This window comes from Belonocnema kinseyi, chromosome 2 (assembly GCF_010883055.1).
Source record: "Belonocnema kinseyi isolate 2016_QV_RU_SX_M_011 chromosome 2, B_treatae_v1, whole genome shotgun sequence".
Taxonomy (NCBI): Eukaryota; Metazoa; Arthropoda; class Insecta; order Hymenoptera; family Cynipidae; genus Belonocnema; species Belonocnema kinseyi.
Genome location: NC_046658.1, coordinates 66,428,623 through 66,448,182, shown reverse-complemented (window position 1 = coordinate 66,448,182; position 19,560 = coordinate 66,428,623). Strand labels below are relative to the sequence as shown.

The following is a 19,560-nucleotide window of genomic DNA, read 5'->3' as shown; positions in this document are numbered from 1 at the left end:
ATATTACACTGCTGTTCGAGGATTCTTTTATTTACATCGCTAGAGGATGTAATTTCACACACTTTTGTAAAATCATCCAGTGAAGTGTGTGATATGTACCATGATACAATATGTAATTTTCCAAAACTTTGTCATTTTACACAAATCTTTTTTTACAGTGTAATCTGATCGTTTTTCGACCCTAATTTTTTACCTCTCTAATGTCCCCAATCTAAAATTTCCATAGTACATTTTTAATATAAAATTTTCGGCTCTATTCAAAGGCGCCGTTAAAAGTATGGGTTTTCAGTTTAAAAAAGCGGCTTAACCTTAAAATGACCTTGAAAATTGACCTCAAGGTAAAAACCAATGGTACATTAGAATGGCCCCCTATGTCCTAATCAACTTTTGTCAAAACGTTTTTTTTTGTATATGGGATTTTGCCGGGAGCGGGTGCTAATCTGAAAAACTGCACCTGATCCCAGCGAAATCGCTGTAAAATTTTACTCATAACCACGTCTCACGACCGTAAGATAGGAGTTTACAGTCTGTGATGGAATCAATACGACGATCAGCCAAGTCTCGTGCACCCTATGGACATGGAGCGATCCAAGGACAACCGCCTTCTGTATTTTCCCCGCACGTGTTTTAGCATATTGTTGACACGCAGGGATGATTTTCAGGCTATTGTGAAAGCTTAGAGTCAAAAAGAACTATGTCAGGCCTCGAGTATGCAACAGAAGCAATTGTCGAGAATATGAAGTTCCAGTATATGCCGCACTTCTCATTCTCGACAATTGACTCTATTTCCCTGGGACCATTTACAGGAGCGATATTAAGGTCAATGTCGTAAGAGTGACACAGATGGCAATAAAGCCCTCTTTGTGCCACATTGTGCCTTTTGATGTAGGTCGTTCAAGTATAAGTTGGACAACTAGATAGTATGTGTGCTAGATGCTCTGGCTGTGCATGGCATGCCCTGCAGCTACCATTGGGAATGTCTAGATAGAATTTGAGGCATTTTACTTACCCCTAATACTGAAGTTGAATCCGAGTGTTTCAGCGACCTCCACCGCTGCTTTGTACAGAAACGCTCCTTTGCCCACTTCTTCGTGCTTCCTGACCATTTTAAAAAGAGGGTCTCTTCCATTTGCGACTCTATGTGCTGTAGCCAAAATAATTCTGTTGTGAAGACATTCAAGATTCAATATTTCGCGACCACCTAGATGGCGTGAGATGTAGAGTCATGGAACAGAAGACTTCAGATGCATGCTTTTCTTCATGTTCATAACCTTTCGTGTCCCGACATCAAGAGATCTGAGCTCGTTCTTTGTCCATGGAATCACTCCAAATGAAGAGAGTACTACCGGGACGGCAAGCATGTTCGTTGTCGAGACTTTGTTTCTCGCCGAAAGTTCCGAATACCAAATCTTCCGGATAAGACGTTTGTATCTGCTTCGTAGGGTATCCTTTATAGATGCCACCCTCTGAATACGGCTCTGTAGCACGCCCAGGTTTTTATATAAGTCTCTCCAGCGCAAAGATGTCGTATAGCGGTTCTATCGACGAGCTCAGGGTCTTCAGGAATGCCATTACGTTTTCCTAGCTTCAAATAAACCTTGACGCATTGGTCTAACCCAAATTCCATTCCTATTTCTTTAGTGTATCGTTCGACAATCCCTCGAGCTATATATAGTTGCTCTTTGTTTTTGGCGTAGATCTTAAAATCATCCATGTAAAATACATGAGTGACCTTTTACTTTCGATTTGCAGGTTTGCCGCACAAGTACCCGTCGGAATGACGTAGTGCTAGAGATAGTGGAAATAATGTGAGGCAAACGAGGAGTGGGCTCATGGTGTCGCCCAAAAAGACACCTCTCTGAAAGGTGACCTTGTTAGTTATCACATAATTTTTTCCAGATGAGATAGTAAATCTGGGTTTCCAAAGCGACATCAAGCTCTCTATACACCTTACGATCTGCGGATGAACCTTTAAGTTTTCTAAAAGACAGATCAAAAGTCTATGGGACTTTTAATCGAAAGTTTTCCGGTACACAATATAGGACATCGATAGGTCACGCTGGGAGGATACTGCATCTTTACAGAAACATCTATCAATGAGCAGGTTCTCCCGACATCCTGCTACGCCTTTCTTTGAGCCGCGTTGTTCATATATTTCTTGCCATACAGCTTCGATTGCCCGAACAATTCTATCGTTTAGGAAAGCTGTGAATATCTTATAACATGTGTTCAGACAATTGATTGGCATGTAATTCTTCAGGTCAGCTAAGTTGCCCTTTTTCGGAAGAAGTACGGTGCGCCCTTCCACCAACCACTCCGGAATGGGCTCTTCCGACTTTAAATGTGAGGTGAAAATACGGGCTAAATGCTGATGGGTTGAAGGAAATTTCGTCCACTGGAAGGTCTTGATACCATCTGGTCCCGGAGCGTGATAGTTCTTCATACCTCTTAATACTTTTTTCAACTCCTCGGTAGTGATTGGTAGGCATTCTTTCCCCAGTGTTATGAGGGCATCACACAGCTCCTTGAAGCTAATTATGTTATCTGAGTCCTCGTCCAGTCTATGCTGCACTTCGTAGACATCTCTGAAAAATCCTTCAGCCTCCTCTGGTTTGGGCGGGTGGTTGTCAGTAACTGGAGGTTCTTGGAAGAGAGATGGATCAGAGAGAAACTATTGATTGATTTTCTTGATAATTTCTAAAAAATTTATATTTAATCCACCAGATTGTATCAAATATTTTTAAAAATTTTTAATCTCACTTCAGATTCGATATCACTCGGAAAAAACCGTAATAAGTAGGTAGTATTGAGTTTTTTGGTCGATGCGGAAAAGGGGGTGTAGATTTTATCATGATATCTCAAGAACGTAACATTCTAACTGAAATTAGAAGAACCGTTGCACTTATTGTAATTGAAGGGGATATCTAAAATCGGGTTTTAAAAACGCATCAAACATTACTTCGGAAATGATATGTGCATTCAACGGGAACATAGGTAATTTTTGTTGACCAAGGTAAATACAGATTTAAAATGCATGGCTTTTTTTAAACTCTATTACGGAATAAAATAGACAAAATTTAATTTCAGTAGTAAAACGGCCATTGAAAAATTTTTCGGTGTCCTTTTATCGATATCTGGTCATTAAACCCAACAAATAAAATAACTTGTGTCAGGGTTGCTACAAGACCTGGAAAAGTCATGGAATTAAAAAAAAAATGTTTAATAAACCTGGAAAAGTAAACAATGGAAAATTAAAAAAGAACTGGAAAAGGTTAAAGAAGAAATTCGTGAACTGATTAAATTTTAATACATTTTAATGTAGACAATTTTATTAGTTCCTGCGATCTAAATGTTTTATTTTAACTTTGTTAAAAAGTTTAGAGTTTTTTAGATCACTATTATTTTGAAATGTAATTCTAATCGTTGTATTAGTAGTTCTACTATAATTGTTCTTAAAGTAATAACAAAAAAATAGTATGGTTATGATTACAGAATACTTTTTTCACTTTGATAAAAATATTATTGAAAATTGTTTTGAATTTAATCAAACTTATTGATAAACCATTATCAGTGCATATAATTTGTTACAATTCAATTTAATTTGCTGAATTAAAAAAAAACTAGAACAGGAATTATTTCAAAATTATACCTGGAAAACCTGAAAAAGTCATGGACTTTTGTAACCAGACTCTTGCAGCAACCCTGTTTGTATCTAAAAGACCATAATCTTGAAACCAGGACCTTCTATATCATTTTTCTGAGATTAAGTAAATCAAATAAATCCAATAAACATTACAGCAATAAAATTGGCCTTTTTCTTAATAAATCTTGGAATTTACCGTACCATAAAATCTGGAAATGAAATTTTAATAAATCTTGATTGCCCGAATAAATCTTGGTTTTATTCGATTAATTGAGACACTTCTGGGTGCAAGGACAATGAAACGTATAGAAGGTCAGACAAATGTCTGACTTGAAGACGGCTGGAGTGGAAGGTCCAGGTTCCAATCTAGTTTCGACAATGAGGAGAGATGGGCCGCGTCTAATTTACTAATTCGCCAGTAATTGCCTTCTTGGAACGAACCGTCGAAATGCATTAAGCTTGGCGGGCCCATAGCTCAAAGGCTTACCCGGTACTCCATGTTACAATCATTCTATGCGATGGACTCTCCTGGAAAGATCATGTCTCTTATCTTTTTGTGATCTTGCGTGCAGTTTCGAGAAAAAGGCCTATACAGATATACAATACGCGCTCCGCCTGTTCTGTAATCAGTGGCAAACCCCAGCCTGTGCAAAAGTTTCATCCTTCGTGTCAGTAAATTAAAAGGGAGCCTCCAAATATTCGGTAAATTGGGACACTCATGTACGTTTTCTGGACGATTTTATGTTTCTCTGAAATTACGTGGCGCAGGATTTTAGGGAACATGAGAGGGCGTTTTTAAGAATTGAATAAAAATAAATGAACATGAGTTAGAAAAGCAAATAAAAAACGCATCGTAAGATGCTATTTCTCTTTTAAATTAGTGTATATTGATTTCGAATTAATTTATTTTCTGATCTTTCTGTCTGGAAAAAAAGATAAAGGGAGAGAATTTCATTGAGCAAATTTTACTTTTTACCAACCTTTGTAATAATTTAAATAATCATCAGTCAATGATTCGTTCTAATACACTATCAATTAGACCCCTGACCTGGGACTAGTCTGTTGCACTCTTCAATTTAAGATTTCATCAGTGAGAAGACTTTATTTACAAGAGAAGAATACGAACACATGAGTGACTAGCAATAGTTAAGCAATACATCCAGTTGAAATCAAAAAGAGAAAAACATTGTAGCTCATGAATTAACATTCTCTAGATTTTTACTAATGACGTGTAGCTCTGTAGTTAACCTAGTAAGAACTCAAAATCTACATTCATTTATTTAGATTAGTATAAATCTTAGTTTAATCTGTATGATTAAAACCAAATCATTCTTAATTGTTACCAATGACAAAGAATTCAAGTCTTGGTTTAAAATTTTTTTTATGAGATTAGTTATGTATAGTAGCTGGTCGTAATTAAAATTTTTTTTTGTTACTACAAAATTTAAAATTAACTATACTTGATGCAGATCTGTTTTAAAAATACAAAATAAGTTTTCTTCAAAGTATGTATAATGTGCATAATTTTCTTTCTTCAAATTTCCAATTCTTCATTCACTGGTAAGCAAAATATTTTATGTAGTTCCGGTGCACTTTTTCTACTTTAGCAGTCAGTATTCATTATACCTACCAAGGAACATACATATTACATCTGTGAATGTCTGATCGAAAAGACTGTCTCGAAGTCGTTCATACATGACAAAGTGGATGGTTAGCCTGGCCAAAAGCGTAAAATGCATTTGCATTTAATATCTGGGTCACGTTGTCTCGTTTCCCAATGAAATCGCGCGGACAGAGCGATTCGCTGAATTATACGATTTCTCGTCATCTCATTAGTTCAACGCACTTGCGGTCTTGTTGCATAGGAGTACACACACAAACTATAATAGACACCCGCAATAATATTCTTCTAACTTGTTCCTGGGAAAGGAAGCTGCATGTCACCAAGAATTAACAATTAGTCTCTGCAAGAAATGGCGAAGGGCCCATTATGTAAAAGTTCATGGTACATTTTTTTAGAGGATTTAAGAAAAAATGCACATGTTGGTAAAATATTTTTTTAGAAGTTAAATTATATTTTGAAAAAAAAGATTGAATAACAAATCAACCATTCTTCATCGAGGGGTCTAGAATTAATTCACTTGTTAAAAATGCATGTCCCTGAAATATCTTTGGGAATCGCAGTGCGAAATAATGCATTTATTATTATTTAATTTCAGACGTGATCCTGCCTATCCTTCTTAGTAGAGCTAATAAAAAATGTATAGAGTAGTTTATGTGCTCAAATCGGGTCATATGATATCGCATTGCCGCCATCAATCTTACAATTAATGAATCGATCTTAGATCAAAGTGCTTTCTTCCTCATTGTTGACCTATGACACTTATAGATTTCTGTTTCATCTACTTTATATCGTGATTGATCTTATTTTGCATCTCTTAGATGGATTAAAATCCTACATTCCCATTCATAATTGGATATATTTTAATATCATCAGTAAATAATAAAAAGTTCGTTTCAGAAAAATATAAACAAAATATATTTGGAAACTTTCGTGAATTGTGAAGTATTTCGCTCAAATTTTGACCGAATGATTTTATCTTGACAGTAAAAGTGAGAAACGTACTCATAGTATCCTCTTTTATATTCAGAAACCGCCAATCACCCTTTACGAAAAGAGGCAAATCTGGATAATGGGTTTCTATGCAAATTTTGACTGATTGGGGATGATTACAAAGCCTAAAATTAGTAAACTTTTAACAGTTATTAATGTAATTATTGAATATAATTTAATAAAGCTTTTCAAATAATTATATTTGAAGTTGTTTTAAAACAATTAAATTTTTTTATTTCAGTTTGGTCAGTTTTGTAAAAACCTGCTGCGCTGAAATGACTCGAATATAAATTATTTATGTACAAATTTCGCCGTTCAACGTGAAATTATGATATTTTTAGATTTGCTCTATATCGGTTAATTTTGGACAACTGAAATTTGCAATAGTTTAAACGCAAAGTTGAAAATTTAGACGACAACTTGCGGATGTTTTGTAATTGTTTCATTTTCAGTCATTATTTTAATGTTCAATTTATAAAGTCTAATATATGACTTCAAATTTTAAAGCTAGATCCTATTCTTGAATCTGATTCAAAGAAATGCAGTACTGAATACGTTTAATCACATATTCTTTTGATCTAAAGAAATTTTGTTAGAACAAAAGTGTGTTTTTATTTAAAAAATACTATTTCTTGAAATAAGAAAAATTGTCTTTGATAAAAACAATATTTGATTGGACGTATTCAGTACTAACATTTGTTTAAATCAAGTGATCTTTTTTCTCAGTGTAGTAATGTGTATACATACATATTCAATATTATCAAGTGCTTCAATTTTAAATTATTGAAATTTTAAGGGTTTGAATTTCAATGTCATGAAAAATTCAAATTCAAATTCAAATTCAAATTCAAATTGAAAGTTTCTAATAGTTACCCATGCGCCATCATACTTCTCGCAAAGCCAGACACCAACTTGACAAAGCCACACGACTCCTTCTTTGTGTCGTGAGATCCATAAAAATATTAAGGATATGCATACAATATTTAGTCAAAGAAGCAGTTTTAAAGAAAAATAGTTACGTAGGAATAATATTATTCCAATGAGAAAATTTCATTCATACATTCGTCACCAACTGCTGTATGCTTTTTTAGGTAATGATTACAAAAACGAGTATCGAAAAGTTAATATAATTAAATATAATAAATAAATTAAATGTAATTAATTAAAAAAAATTAATAAAGGTAATATAATTCCAATGTACCTTATGTTTATCTTCTTTAAAGCTGCTTATTTGTCTAAATATTATATATGCAGTTTATTAATCTCCTTGACCTCGTGGCACAAACTTACGAAGTAATTCATGTTTCCTCATCAGCATTATTTTGGTACAGTTAGTGAATTGCTAAGCACAGTACTTTTAAAGAATCTTTATGGGTTTTATTTAAGATTTAGGATTATTTAAAAATCTTGAATCCAAACTATTTAATTCCCTGAAAAATTACACTTGCTTTGAAATTCACTAATTGTGCCGAATAAATTTTTTTTCGCTTGACTGAAATTTCAATTACATGTAGTTGATATTTCAACTAAATAGTTGAAATTTCCATTACGAGTGTTGTTGGTTTCTCATTCACAAGTAGTTGAATTTACGAACCACCGTAATTGTATAAAACTTCAACCACATTTGGTTGAAAATTTAACCAGATATTTCTAATAGTGTAGGGTATGTGAAGCTTGTACTTGATATCTGCTAACGGTTGTTATTCATTATTTTGTAGAGGTTTTTGTACATATACAGGGTGTCTAAAAAGTCCCGGGACGGTTGGATATTTCCTCAGGTAAAATATTTATCAAAAGAGTGAAGGTCATTCCTGAAGTAAATTTCAACGAGGAATTCAATGGTGACCTTCATTCTGACCGTGAAGTTGACCTTCATGGCTTTTTGAAGATCAACTTTGTTTTTTAAAATGGAAACCCACTTTTTCACACCTGCAATCGATAGAGCGGAAAATTCTACGTTCAGGTACGTACCAAAGTTATAGGTTAATTGTAACTTTCAAGGTCAGTTAGAGGTTATTTGCAATAAACAAAGTTTTACAAGAGGTCAGTGTAATTCCTGAAGTAAATTTCTACAAAGAATTCAATGGTGACCTTCATTTTGATTTTGAAGTTGATCTTCATGGTTTTTTGAAGGTCAACTTTGTTTTTAAAAATAGAAATCTCCTTTTTTACATCTGCAATCGATAGAGCGGAAAATTCTACGTTCAGGTATGTACCTCTGTATTGATCTTGGTGATGATCTTCAAGGTTTTTTCAAGGTTTTTCCAGGCAGTTTACGTTTACGTTTAGCATTACCCAGGAATAACGACGTGGACGTAGTAAATTCTGTTCCCTTTGGGGTGCTTTATTAGCGTGAGAACCCTTGCCTCTCACGTTTCGAGGTGCTTGATTAGCGTGAGTCCCCTTGCCTCTCACGTTTCAGTGAAGATGTTCGAACTGAAAACCTTGAGCTTCTTGACAAAAAGCTATGTGATTGTAAAAACGAGTTACAGCATTACGAATCGTCTCCCTATCAATCAAAGTAGCCTGTTGCAGAATCCGATTCTGCAATTCGTCTAAGCTTTGCGGTTGCGTTGAGTATACTTTGCTCCTTAGATAATCCCAAAGAAAATAGTCGAGCGGCGTCAGATCAGATGTAAAAAAGGGGGTTTCCATTTAAAAAAACAAAGTTGACCTTCATTGTGGGTGTTGTCTACGGTTTATTGTTCGGCATTAGCTAGTGGTGGATTTTCGCTATTAATGTAACTTTTCTGTTGACAGTTGAGAAGTTGTTGCCATTACTAAAAAAGGTGACGTTGAATTAATTTTAATAAAACCGATTTTACTTTTTTTTAATGTTGGTCATAGTTTTCTTTAAACATAATTAAAAGTTTGGGTAAACTTGAGAGCCGAAATGTCTAGTCAGATTATGTTTGATAACGTAACTGTTATGCAAGCCGCAAGCGGATCCTATTAAGAATAATTGAATGTAAACGCGTATGAAGAAAACTACCCGGCGACGAATGTAATAAATCCAAATGAGCAGAGGCCAAAAGCAGAGAGGATAGTAGGACAGACGATGATATTAATTGTTCAGCATTTCCTGGTACGTTATGCACTCCGCCTAATTGGCACAGAGAAGCCGCTGCTAATTCCGCTGTCTTCGTGCTCTATTTTTAGTTGTCTCTTCCTTTATACTAAATACTTTTATACATTGAGCTCTTGTATTTGTATCTAATTCTAAAATGACTTTCGATAAATATGTCAAGCTTGTTTTATTTAGAGATTATTGACCAACTTCAATAAAATTAAATTAGATTACGAAATTGAGCGAAATACTTTCTAAGTACAATGTAATTTAATAACTGGCCATGTCAAAGTTTTTCCGAAGATTTTAAAGATTTCAGGATATTTGGAATTATTCCAAGGCATTTCATTTCAACTAATAAAATGAATTGTAATTAAAAAGGAGCATGTGTTACATAAAAAAGTTTTTACTTTACTGTTTAAAATCTTTAGTACTAGGCTACAGTAGCAGCAGCCGAAGACATTCCTTTGGTAGAATGTGTGTTTTGAATGTTCCCGCGAATAAAAGTTGGTACCTGAAATCACCGCTAGTTTGAGATTTTTATAGGAACGACTCTTCTCTCTCACAAGCGGCGACGTATATCGGAGCCCTCCAAGCTTCTCTATCTATATGCTTGTTACAACATTTTGATTTTTACAATTTATAATAAGAATGCCAGTATGAATTTTTTCGCTGTGGGTCATACTTTCTGAGTAATCACCCCTCAGTTTAGTGGGTGATTTGTACTGCGCGGCAGGCAAGCTTCTTCCGTAGCTCATATCTCGAAGTGTGGCCATTTTTGGATAAACTTCTATAAACTTCTATATAAATAAAGTTCGACAGAATTTTTCGTTGTAATTTAACATTAATAATTTATTTTGAGTTTTTTATTATTAATTTCAAAAAAATTAGTGTAAACAATTATTTTTGTGGCACGCTATTTTTTAGGGCCTTTGCCCTTTAGTGGGCCCCTTAGTTGGCCTTTTTTACTTTGAAACGGCCGCGGAGTCTGACAGCTGATTTTACCTATGCTACCAGTGGCGCCTGTGGCTAAAGACGCGTTGCATTTGATTCTTGCTCTTCTGAAGTCCTTATGCCTAGTATGAGGACTAAATGTTGGTTGACTTTGGATGACCGTGCATACAATACAGTTGCAAGGCATGAATTTTTATTTCAATTTTTTGGCGTTTTTAATTTTAAGGCTTTTCATTGATTTTTTTATTTCGGACCATTTTAAACATTTCAATCAGCTTGTTGTGGCGGAGTTTTACTTCCTTCTATGTTGAAGCTGCAAATATTATTCTTTTAGAAATTCGATTACAATGTGTTTAATTATATAAACGTACGATATAAATATTCTTCATGCCATCTATTGTTGTTAATTTTTTAAGTTTTTGGGAGTTTAGGGAGAATTTATCACGTCATTTCAAAAGGGTTCTTATGAAAGACAGGAGAAAAGGAGAAAGATTTAAGAAAAAAATCATTTTTTCAAAAGTACTTTCGATTGATTAGCAATGTTTAGGCAAAAAATTCAGTTGAAAAACAATATTTCTTCAAATTTTTCCACATCGTAATAAACCAGTTTTCCGTAATTAAATCTTTGAGAGATTTTAAACTATATTTATAATAAAGGATCGCGGTTCTAATTTATGTACTAAATATTATATTTGTAAAAAGGCAAACATTTTATAAAGGAAAATCAAAGATAAGGGATAATATGAACTTCATTTATCAAGGTTCAGTTTTTATCAGTCTGGGAGAGTTTCGTTGACATAGCTCTTAGGTACCACTCTTGTTCGTCTTCCCATACGATAATGTGACTTTGATGGATTCATCAAATCGCAAACACTGGGTTCGTCTATTTTTAACCACTTGAACTGGAAGATAAAATTATTCTTATCACTATTGCTAAACCATCCTTAATCCAATATCGCGCATCTGTCGCGATTAATTTCCCTTTATTATAGCATGCATTTAACTACAATGCGAATACTTTGATTTCAATTTATGTGCGATAAAATAGATTTGACGATTAAAAAATGCATTAACTTACGTAATCTCCGATAATTATTTTTATAATAATTAATTTTTTTGTTCCAGGTAAGAATTCCTTCTAAACTTCTGGATATTAACAAAAAAGAATATTAAAGGTAAAACCAACTTAAACTGTAATTATTATTCTATTTTTAAAATCTGTAGAGATGATAATAAAATGCCTCATTTATTATTTCGTTGGTGTTTATCCTTATTTCTGCAGTTCATTTACTCCTTGTTGACGTGCATTGACCTCACCTGGATTTGCATACTCTGTTTTTTTCTTGTTTACGTTTATTTCCTTTCAAAATTATTATAATTTTTCGAAAAAAGCTTTGATCTGCCCGCAATTTATTTCCTCATATTTTTGATGTTGCATTATCGTTGCATAAGTATTATCCGCTTATAAATTGATTATTTAATAAAAATTTTAATGGGATTATTGAATTAAAATTCATGGCCATTACATTACTAGAAGCGATTCATTTTAGAAATACTTTCTCAATGTTCTACAATTGTTCTCAAATGCTTTTCATCAAAGATAATAAGCTTGATTCTAGAACACATTCACAAGCGAAATTACATCACTTTATCAATGTACTAGAAAAGAAAAAGAAACCTATGATATTAAATTACACTATTATGTTCTGCAATTGTTAGCTAATGTCCTCTAATTTTCTTATCCGAAAATTAAAAAAATTACAATACATTTTTAAACGAAATCAAATCACTTTTGTAATTGACCACAGCAAGAGGCGATATTGGAAAACTTATAAAATATTGAATTATCTCTAGGATTTCCAGTCGTTTACCAATGTTCTCTAAGTCTTTTATTAAAAAACAATGCATTCTTCAGTGGAAGTACATAACTTCAATAATCACTACGATTAATTCATTTGAGAATGACAGAATGGAAAACTTGAGGACAAAAATAGCTCTGATATGCGAATACTATACTGTTTAATATTACTTAGAAATGAAAGGAATACCATGAAGTGCGTACAAATTACACCAGCAAGACTTCCCTATTAGTGCAAGTGTACAACATATCTACATAAACGATTGGTTTCACATCAGGCTATCTTATATGCAAAACAATAAATAATAATAATAATAATAATAATAATAATAATCATAATAATACTTAACTGCTTACGGGTCTTTCGTCTTTCACGTAGAGCTCCACCCTTCCACTTTCCTATGGTTTATACGTCATGTCTCAAGGTCGTATACCATATCCACGTGAATGGTTCACTCAACAGCGTTTCTTCGATCCTTTCACCCTGACCTTTGTCGGGACGTAATTGATATGTTAAGCATCAAAGCTTTATGATAGAAGAGTCTTTACTCTCGACGTGCCATGGTCATTCAGATCCTCCCCATTCAGATTCTTCGGTCAATATAGCCAATTCTGGCGACGGTCTTCACATAACGGTACCATGACTTCTTGTTCCTAGCATCCACAATACGTTCTATCGACACGTTTGTTTCCTGTTTAAGACATGTGTGAATATCCTAGGAGCTTCGACAGTTCTTACAACCCTAAAAAAACACGGTGAATGTTAACGAGTCGAAGGCAGTTTCGCAGAAGACGAACGAATTTTATTCTTAAGTAGTAGTTTAGGTTATTCTTTCCTGCACATCTAAAGTCTTGAACTACTGGTCTAATAGGAATATATACATTATTAATTTTGGAAATATTGTATTTTATCTGAAATAGGCAGAACAAGCGGACAGTATCAACGAAAACAAAAAAATCTAAAGAAAAAAGTTAGAAGAATTTATTTTAGAACTACGTTAAACTACTAATAATCGTATGCCTAGGTAAATAATCTACTATTTCATTATTAGTTTTGGTGAAATCAGCCATTTGGTAGCAATGATGATTTGCTATTTATGAAGATTATTCTGTAAATATTTTTTCGAGGATATTAGCGTTAGATGTGATGAAACTTGAAGCTTACAAAAATTTTTAGTCTGAGGTCACCTTGGCGATTCTAAGATTCATAGAAGAATTTCACAAGATTGAGGGATTTGATAGGACCTTTAAGTATTTTACCGATATTACCACATTTTATTACCACGTTACCACATATTAATAACTATTTCATTATAGTAAACTCATCATAGGCCTATACTGATTTTTCTCTAGTATTTTTTGATGAGGGAAATTTGCAAAAACCAACAAAAAAAGAAACAAATTTTCCTAAAAAAGAAAAGAAAAAAATTATTTTTTTTTGGACAAAAATAAAAAAGTTAAAAGAAAAATGAGAAGGCAATCAACAAAATCGACTTCATTCTTTTTTTATTTATTTCGTCTTTTTAATATTTATTATTTTACAATAACAATAAAAAACACTTCTAAACAATAATCACCAACGTTTCAGCACTCATACAGCAACCTGATCAAGACAAGACAAATTCTGTCAGGTAGGAACAGCGACGAAACCACGATGCTCTCTCCCTGACACCTGAGGATTAAGTAAAATAAATAATATAATAAATAAGATTTTAAATTTGATTTTAATCTTATTTAAATAACAAAAAAAGTTTCAGAACAGAATATTAAGAATAATTATTAGAATATATGTGATATTTTTAAAAGACCCCCGCCCCCACTCCGCCCACGGTCATTAACTCAGGGCCTACCCATTTATTTTTTAACAACCTCAGGCCTGATTTCAATCAAATGAGTATCACTCTGCTGTAAATCACTTTGATTTAAGTTTAAGATAAAAAAACATACCCTAGGTTTTTCTGTAACACATTTCTATATTGAGAAAAAAAATTATATGAGACTCTTGGATCTAATCGAACAAGTTTTTGATTATCAAATCGGAATGCTTTTTATACTGCAAATATTAATATTATATCAAGACTCGTTCTTCTGGTTAATATTCTAAAAATTGCAATAAATAATATTATTTACCCTTTTTATTTATTAATTTTAGAACACAATTTTATACTCGAATTATTGTGAGAAAAAAAGAAATATCCTAGATAAAGATATAAAACACCTCACCTAAATATAAAAAGCAGCATATTGAACATAAATTTTCACATATGTATGTATCAAATTGCGTGTCCATGGATTTTTTCTATAAATGATGTACTTTATATGGTAAACTGGATGCTCATCCAGAATGCTACTTCTTAAAGGAGCCATATTAAGAACCATATAGAATAAGTTTAGAATTTTTCACAATTAATCTACAACTGTGATGAACAGTTTCAAATGAAAACAAAAAAAGTTTTAAAAAAGAATTAATAAATTTTTCGAATGCATGGAAAATTTCATGACACCAGGCAGGACAATGCACCAATTTTCATAAAGGTATCTGAATTTCAATTCGTTTTCAGTTATAAATGTTTACAAAAAGCTTCGTAACTTGTAGTTCAAGAAATTTAGACCTGTGAGTTTATCGGTGCAACGAATAAGTATGATACAAAATCAATTAAGAAAAGACAGTATGCGAGAATACGTGAACCGCGACGGATCGTTCTCTAGTTAGTCTAGTCCCTCCTGAGAGTTTTTGAAGGAGGATCTGAAGAAATTGTTAAAAACTTTAGTGTCTTTCGTCATGGAGTGAAATTGGAGTATGATTAAGAAGGTCTTAGTCTGCTGGACAGAACAATTTATATTAATAAATCGATAGTGGCTGAGAATGTTGAATTTTCATTGACTTTGCATAAATCCGGGAAACTCTAATTTAAACATTTATAAAAAAAAAACATTTTACATGTCTAAACATGGTCCTTAGAGCCGGATATTTCGTGAAAAGGCTTCTTTGACTATCGAAAAGTTCGAATTATTTTGACAAATGGACCGTTTGTGAAAATTCAAATGGTATTGGCCATTGTGAGACATCTGAGTGTCAATTCGACGAAGAAATTGGGGTTCACGTTCAAATTTAAATGCTCATTAAAATTAAAGCACGAGAGTTTTTTATAACACTCAAGATTAAGTCGATGCGGTTGGACTTTGTGTATTTGATTTTCAATCATGGAAAAATCAAACATGTGATAAATAGCTGTGAAAAGCGCGTACGTGCAAATTTTAACAATGTATACACTTGAGGCCATCGAGCAGAGTATAATTGGTACCAGGCTAAATTATTTCGCAATCTTCAAGATCACGCTCTCTCTCTCTCTCTCTCTCATCATGTTTTGAGTGCTCTCTTTCTCTCATGAACTCTTCCTAGGATCTATCAGCCGTAATGTTCTTCCATGCACGTGAGGAAATAACAAGTTCACCAACTGATGATTATCAACAGCTTAAAGCTTTCACTCTCTTACTTTCGCAAGGTTCAAATGTGTTATGAAATTTCTGATTATATTTCCGATTTTTACATTGGTAAGGTAACTTTGCATTATTTACAATTTTTGAACTTATTCTAAGGTGAACTATTTTTATGATTTGGCCACAATTTCTGCGAAGTTATATGAAAACTCTTATTCGATTTCGAAATTATGTATTTTGTTCTCGCATACTCAACTATTATTTCTCGAAAAAGAGATTTCACATTTTTGTGAATTGAGCTTGCGGCTCTTAAAATTATGAATAATAATATTCTTGCAGTATAATTTTTGTTAACAATTGCAAGAAAAATTTAGTCTTTACTCTCGGGATTACAGAAGTTTGTCAGTGAACACTGAGAAGTGAAATTAATTTTAAAAAGCTAGGCAAGTCCAACATTGCCATAGCTATAGTAAAATCGAGAATTCAACTCTTGGATCAAAGATGGGAGAAATGTGAAAATTTACATTTAAATATTAAAGCTTCAACGACCATGGAAGAACGCGAAATTCTCGATTATTTTAGTAAAAATAAATTCTTATAAATTGAAGATGCGTATCTAAGTGCTCACGATTTTTTAAGAAATCAATTAGGATTGATAACTCCAGAAGCTAGCTCGAATGATTGTTTAAATCAATCTCAGTTTGTTCGAGGTGATTTTTTGCCTGTAAAACTTTCTCAAATTACTTTAACCGTACTTTCTGGGAATTATAAGGATTGGAAGAATTTTAGAGACTTGTTTGATGCGCCAATTGTTCAAAATGATTCCTTATCAAATGTTACTAGATTACATTGTTTAAAGTCTTCTTTGAAGGGTGAAGCAAAACAATTTTTGAAACATGTGTTAATTACTGAGGCTCCTTTTGTTTCTACATGGGAGTCGCTAAAGGCTAAGCTAAGAGAGTACTTATTGCAGCTGATTTACAGGAATTTTTAAGTCTCCGAATGTATCTAATAATGTTCTAGAAGATCTCAAACGATTACGCGATACTACTAATGATTCTCTGGCGGCTCTCAAAAATGTACACGGCCCAAGTGATAATTGGAGTGATTTATTAGTCTTTTTAACTACTAAAAAACTGGATACTTCATCGTTAAAGGAGTGGGAGATGCAAATTGGTTTCGAATCGGATTATTCTACTTACAAAGAACTCGATACGTTTTTAGAAAAACGTGTTTGCGTTGTAGAAGCGATAAAAGCTTCGAAGAATAATACTAAAATTAGCTCACAAAACAAGAATAAAAATGCTAAACAATTATTGTTTCGGAGTCATAATGCATCTTCCACCTCCAAATGCCTCTTATGTAAGGAAAATCATCCATTGTTTAAATGTTCTCAATTTAAAACATTGTCAGTTGAAGGGCGTAAGAAAGTTGTCACTCGCCATCACGGTCTTTTATACTTATTTTACTCCTGGTGATATGCCTTTTAACTGTACAAGCAAACTGAAACGTAGTAAATGCGGCAGGAAACATAACACCTTGTTGCATGTCAATAATTTCTAATCTATCACATCGCCACCAGCTGACACCACGTCTCTACATTTTCAAATGCCAGTTCAGAAAATGATAATTTATTCAATTTCTTAAATAATTACTCAAATCTATCGCGTTCAACATTACTAGCAACAGCAGTAATTACCTTGAAAGCTGATAACAGAAAATCTCATAAATTTAGGGTTTTATTGGATCAATGCTCGGAATGTTGCTTAATTACAGAAAGAGTGATGGACATTTTGAATTCTAGTTTCCAGAAGGTTAAAGCAATAGTTTATGGGGTTGGTGGAGTTAATGTTGGCTCTTCAAGAAAATAAGCTCGATTAAATTTGCTTCCTACCGAGATAAACTGTTCTAAAGTCCTGATTCAAGCCTTAGTATTGCTCCATCTCATCCCTTATACATCTCCTGAAAGACCTGATCCGGAAAATGAAACTGAATTGCCTGAATTGAATAATTGAATTTAGCCAATCCTAATCCCTTTAGTTCCCAACAAATAGATTTAATTTTAGATGCTGATAATTATGGCTCATGCTTATTACCTGGTCTGCAGCAGGATGTGTTGGGCACTCTTACAGCTCAATCTACCATTTTTGGTTGGACCTTGTTGGGTCCAGTTATGGAAAATAAAATAGAGACAAGCATTCCACTTACAATACATCAGAGTATAACTTCTGAAGTCTTGCATGAATACTTGACTAAGTTCTGGGAATTTGAAGAACTCCCTGATACAGACCCCCTGACTGACGAAAAAAAGTTTTGCGAGGAACATTTGTTCATGACGCACCAACGCACAAAGGATGGACGGTACTTAATACGATGACCATTTAAGAATGAGGCCTCAATAAAAATCGTTGTCTCCTTCTCTAGAGCAAAAATCGTATTGGATAAGGTTTACGACGGTTGACTAAAAATTCAAAATTGTTCCAAGAATATTCGGCTTTTTTGTCTGAATATGAGAAACTAGGACATATGGAACTTGTGAGAGAAGAAGAGCTAGATAATTCTATTCAGATTGTGTATTTGCCACACTACCCGGTTTTGAGAGAAAGTAGTTCTACTAGTAAACTAAGAGTTGTATTTAATGCATCAAGTTTGACTTCTAACAATATTTTCTTAAATTCACATTTTCATATTGGTCCAAAGATTCTAAATGATTTAGTCTGTATTATATTGAACTGGAGATTGCCTCGTTTTGTTTACATGCCTGATATAGAAAAAATAATTAGAAATTTTTTTGTAGATGCTCGTGATTGCACTTCTCAAAGAATTTTATGGGGCTCATCTGATAACAATGTGGTGGCCTATCTACTTTTGACTCTCACTTATGGCACTGCCTGTGCTTCTTACTTGGCTAATAAAATAATTAAGCAATTAACTCATGATGAAGGCAATAAGTTTACTTTAAATAAAAGTATCCTGGAAAGGAATATCTACGTCGATGATATTATGTTTGGTGCGGATACTAAAGTGCAAGCCAAGCAGAAGCGACAGAAAGTATCTCAATTGATGGAAGCTGGTGGTTTCCACTTGCGAAAATGGGCGTTTGATGATTTCGAATTATTAGAAGATTGTCCTTCTGGAAAGTATGAAAGGACTATAGAGTTTTTGTTATCTGAAGATGCTAAGTTCAAAGTTTTAAGCTTATTTTGGGATCCTGAATCTCACTCGTTTCATATTAAGGTAACTCCCCCTTCAGTGGAGACTCCAACTAAGAGGATCGTTCTTTCCTTAATAGCTGAATTATTTGATCCGATGGGTTGGTTAACTCCAGTAATACAAGTGGATAAGTTATTGATGGAGGAGGTTTGGATACGGAAGCTTGATTAACAATACTTTGGAAAAACTAGAATCTCTGAAAGTTCCTAAATAGACTGATAAACTGCAAGAAAATTTAAATTGTGAGCTTTGAGGATTTGCGGATACTTCTTCTAAAGCTTACTCCGCTTCTGTCACTGATTCAGTGTCTATTTCGGCTTGGCTCGGGAAGCATTCAAATTGGCCAGTTTTTGTAGCTAATAGAGTTTCGCTAATTCACGCGATAGTCCCTCGTGCCAAATGGCGATATATCTCTACCAAAGATAATCCCACGGACTGTGCTATGAGGGGACTCTCGCCGGAAAAGATTCTGAATCATCCTTTATGGTGCCAGGGCCCACCGTGGTTAAAATTGCACTCAATAAAATGGCAAGATCATCGCTTCAATTCTCCGACACTGACTTAGAACCACAAGTTTAAGAATGCCATCACGTATTGACTGAAATCAAAAGTCCATTCGATTTAATGTTCAAATTTTCCTCCTGGTCTAAATTGCTCCGAATAACTGCTTTTTGCAAGAGGTTTGTTGATGCCTTTGTTTTCAAAAATTCTAAATGCCCAATGTCTAAACCTCATTATTTGACTCTTTCGCTCAGTATGCTTGAAATCCA

At 33.7% G+C, this 19,560-nt stretch overlaps 2 protein-coding genes across 2 annotated transcripts in view; both read left to right on the top strand.

Moving 5' to 3' along the window:
- The window catches only part of LOC117183086 (solute carrier organic anion transporter family member 74D), a 196,659-nt gene that overhangs the window by 85,219 nt on the left and 91,880 nt on the right, over window positions 1–19,560 (top strand). The gene's annotated exons all lie outside the window — the stretch shown is intronic.
- Window positions 18,104–18,961, top strand: LOC117182702. Its single transcript, XM_033375806.1, has one exon. The coding sequence runs from the start codon at window positions 18,104–18,106 to the stop codon at window positions 18,959–18,961; it is 858 nt and encodes a 285-aa protein (XP_033231697.1).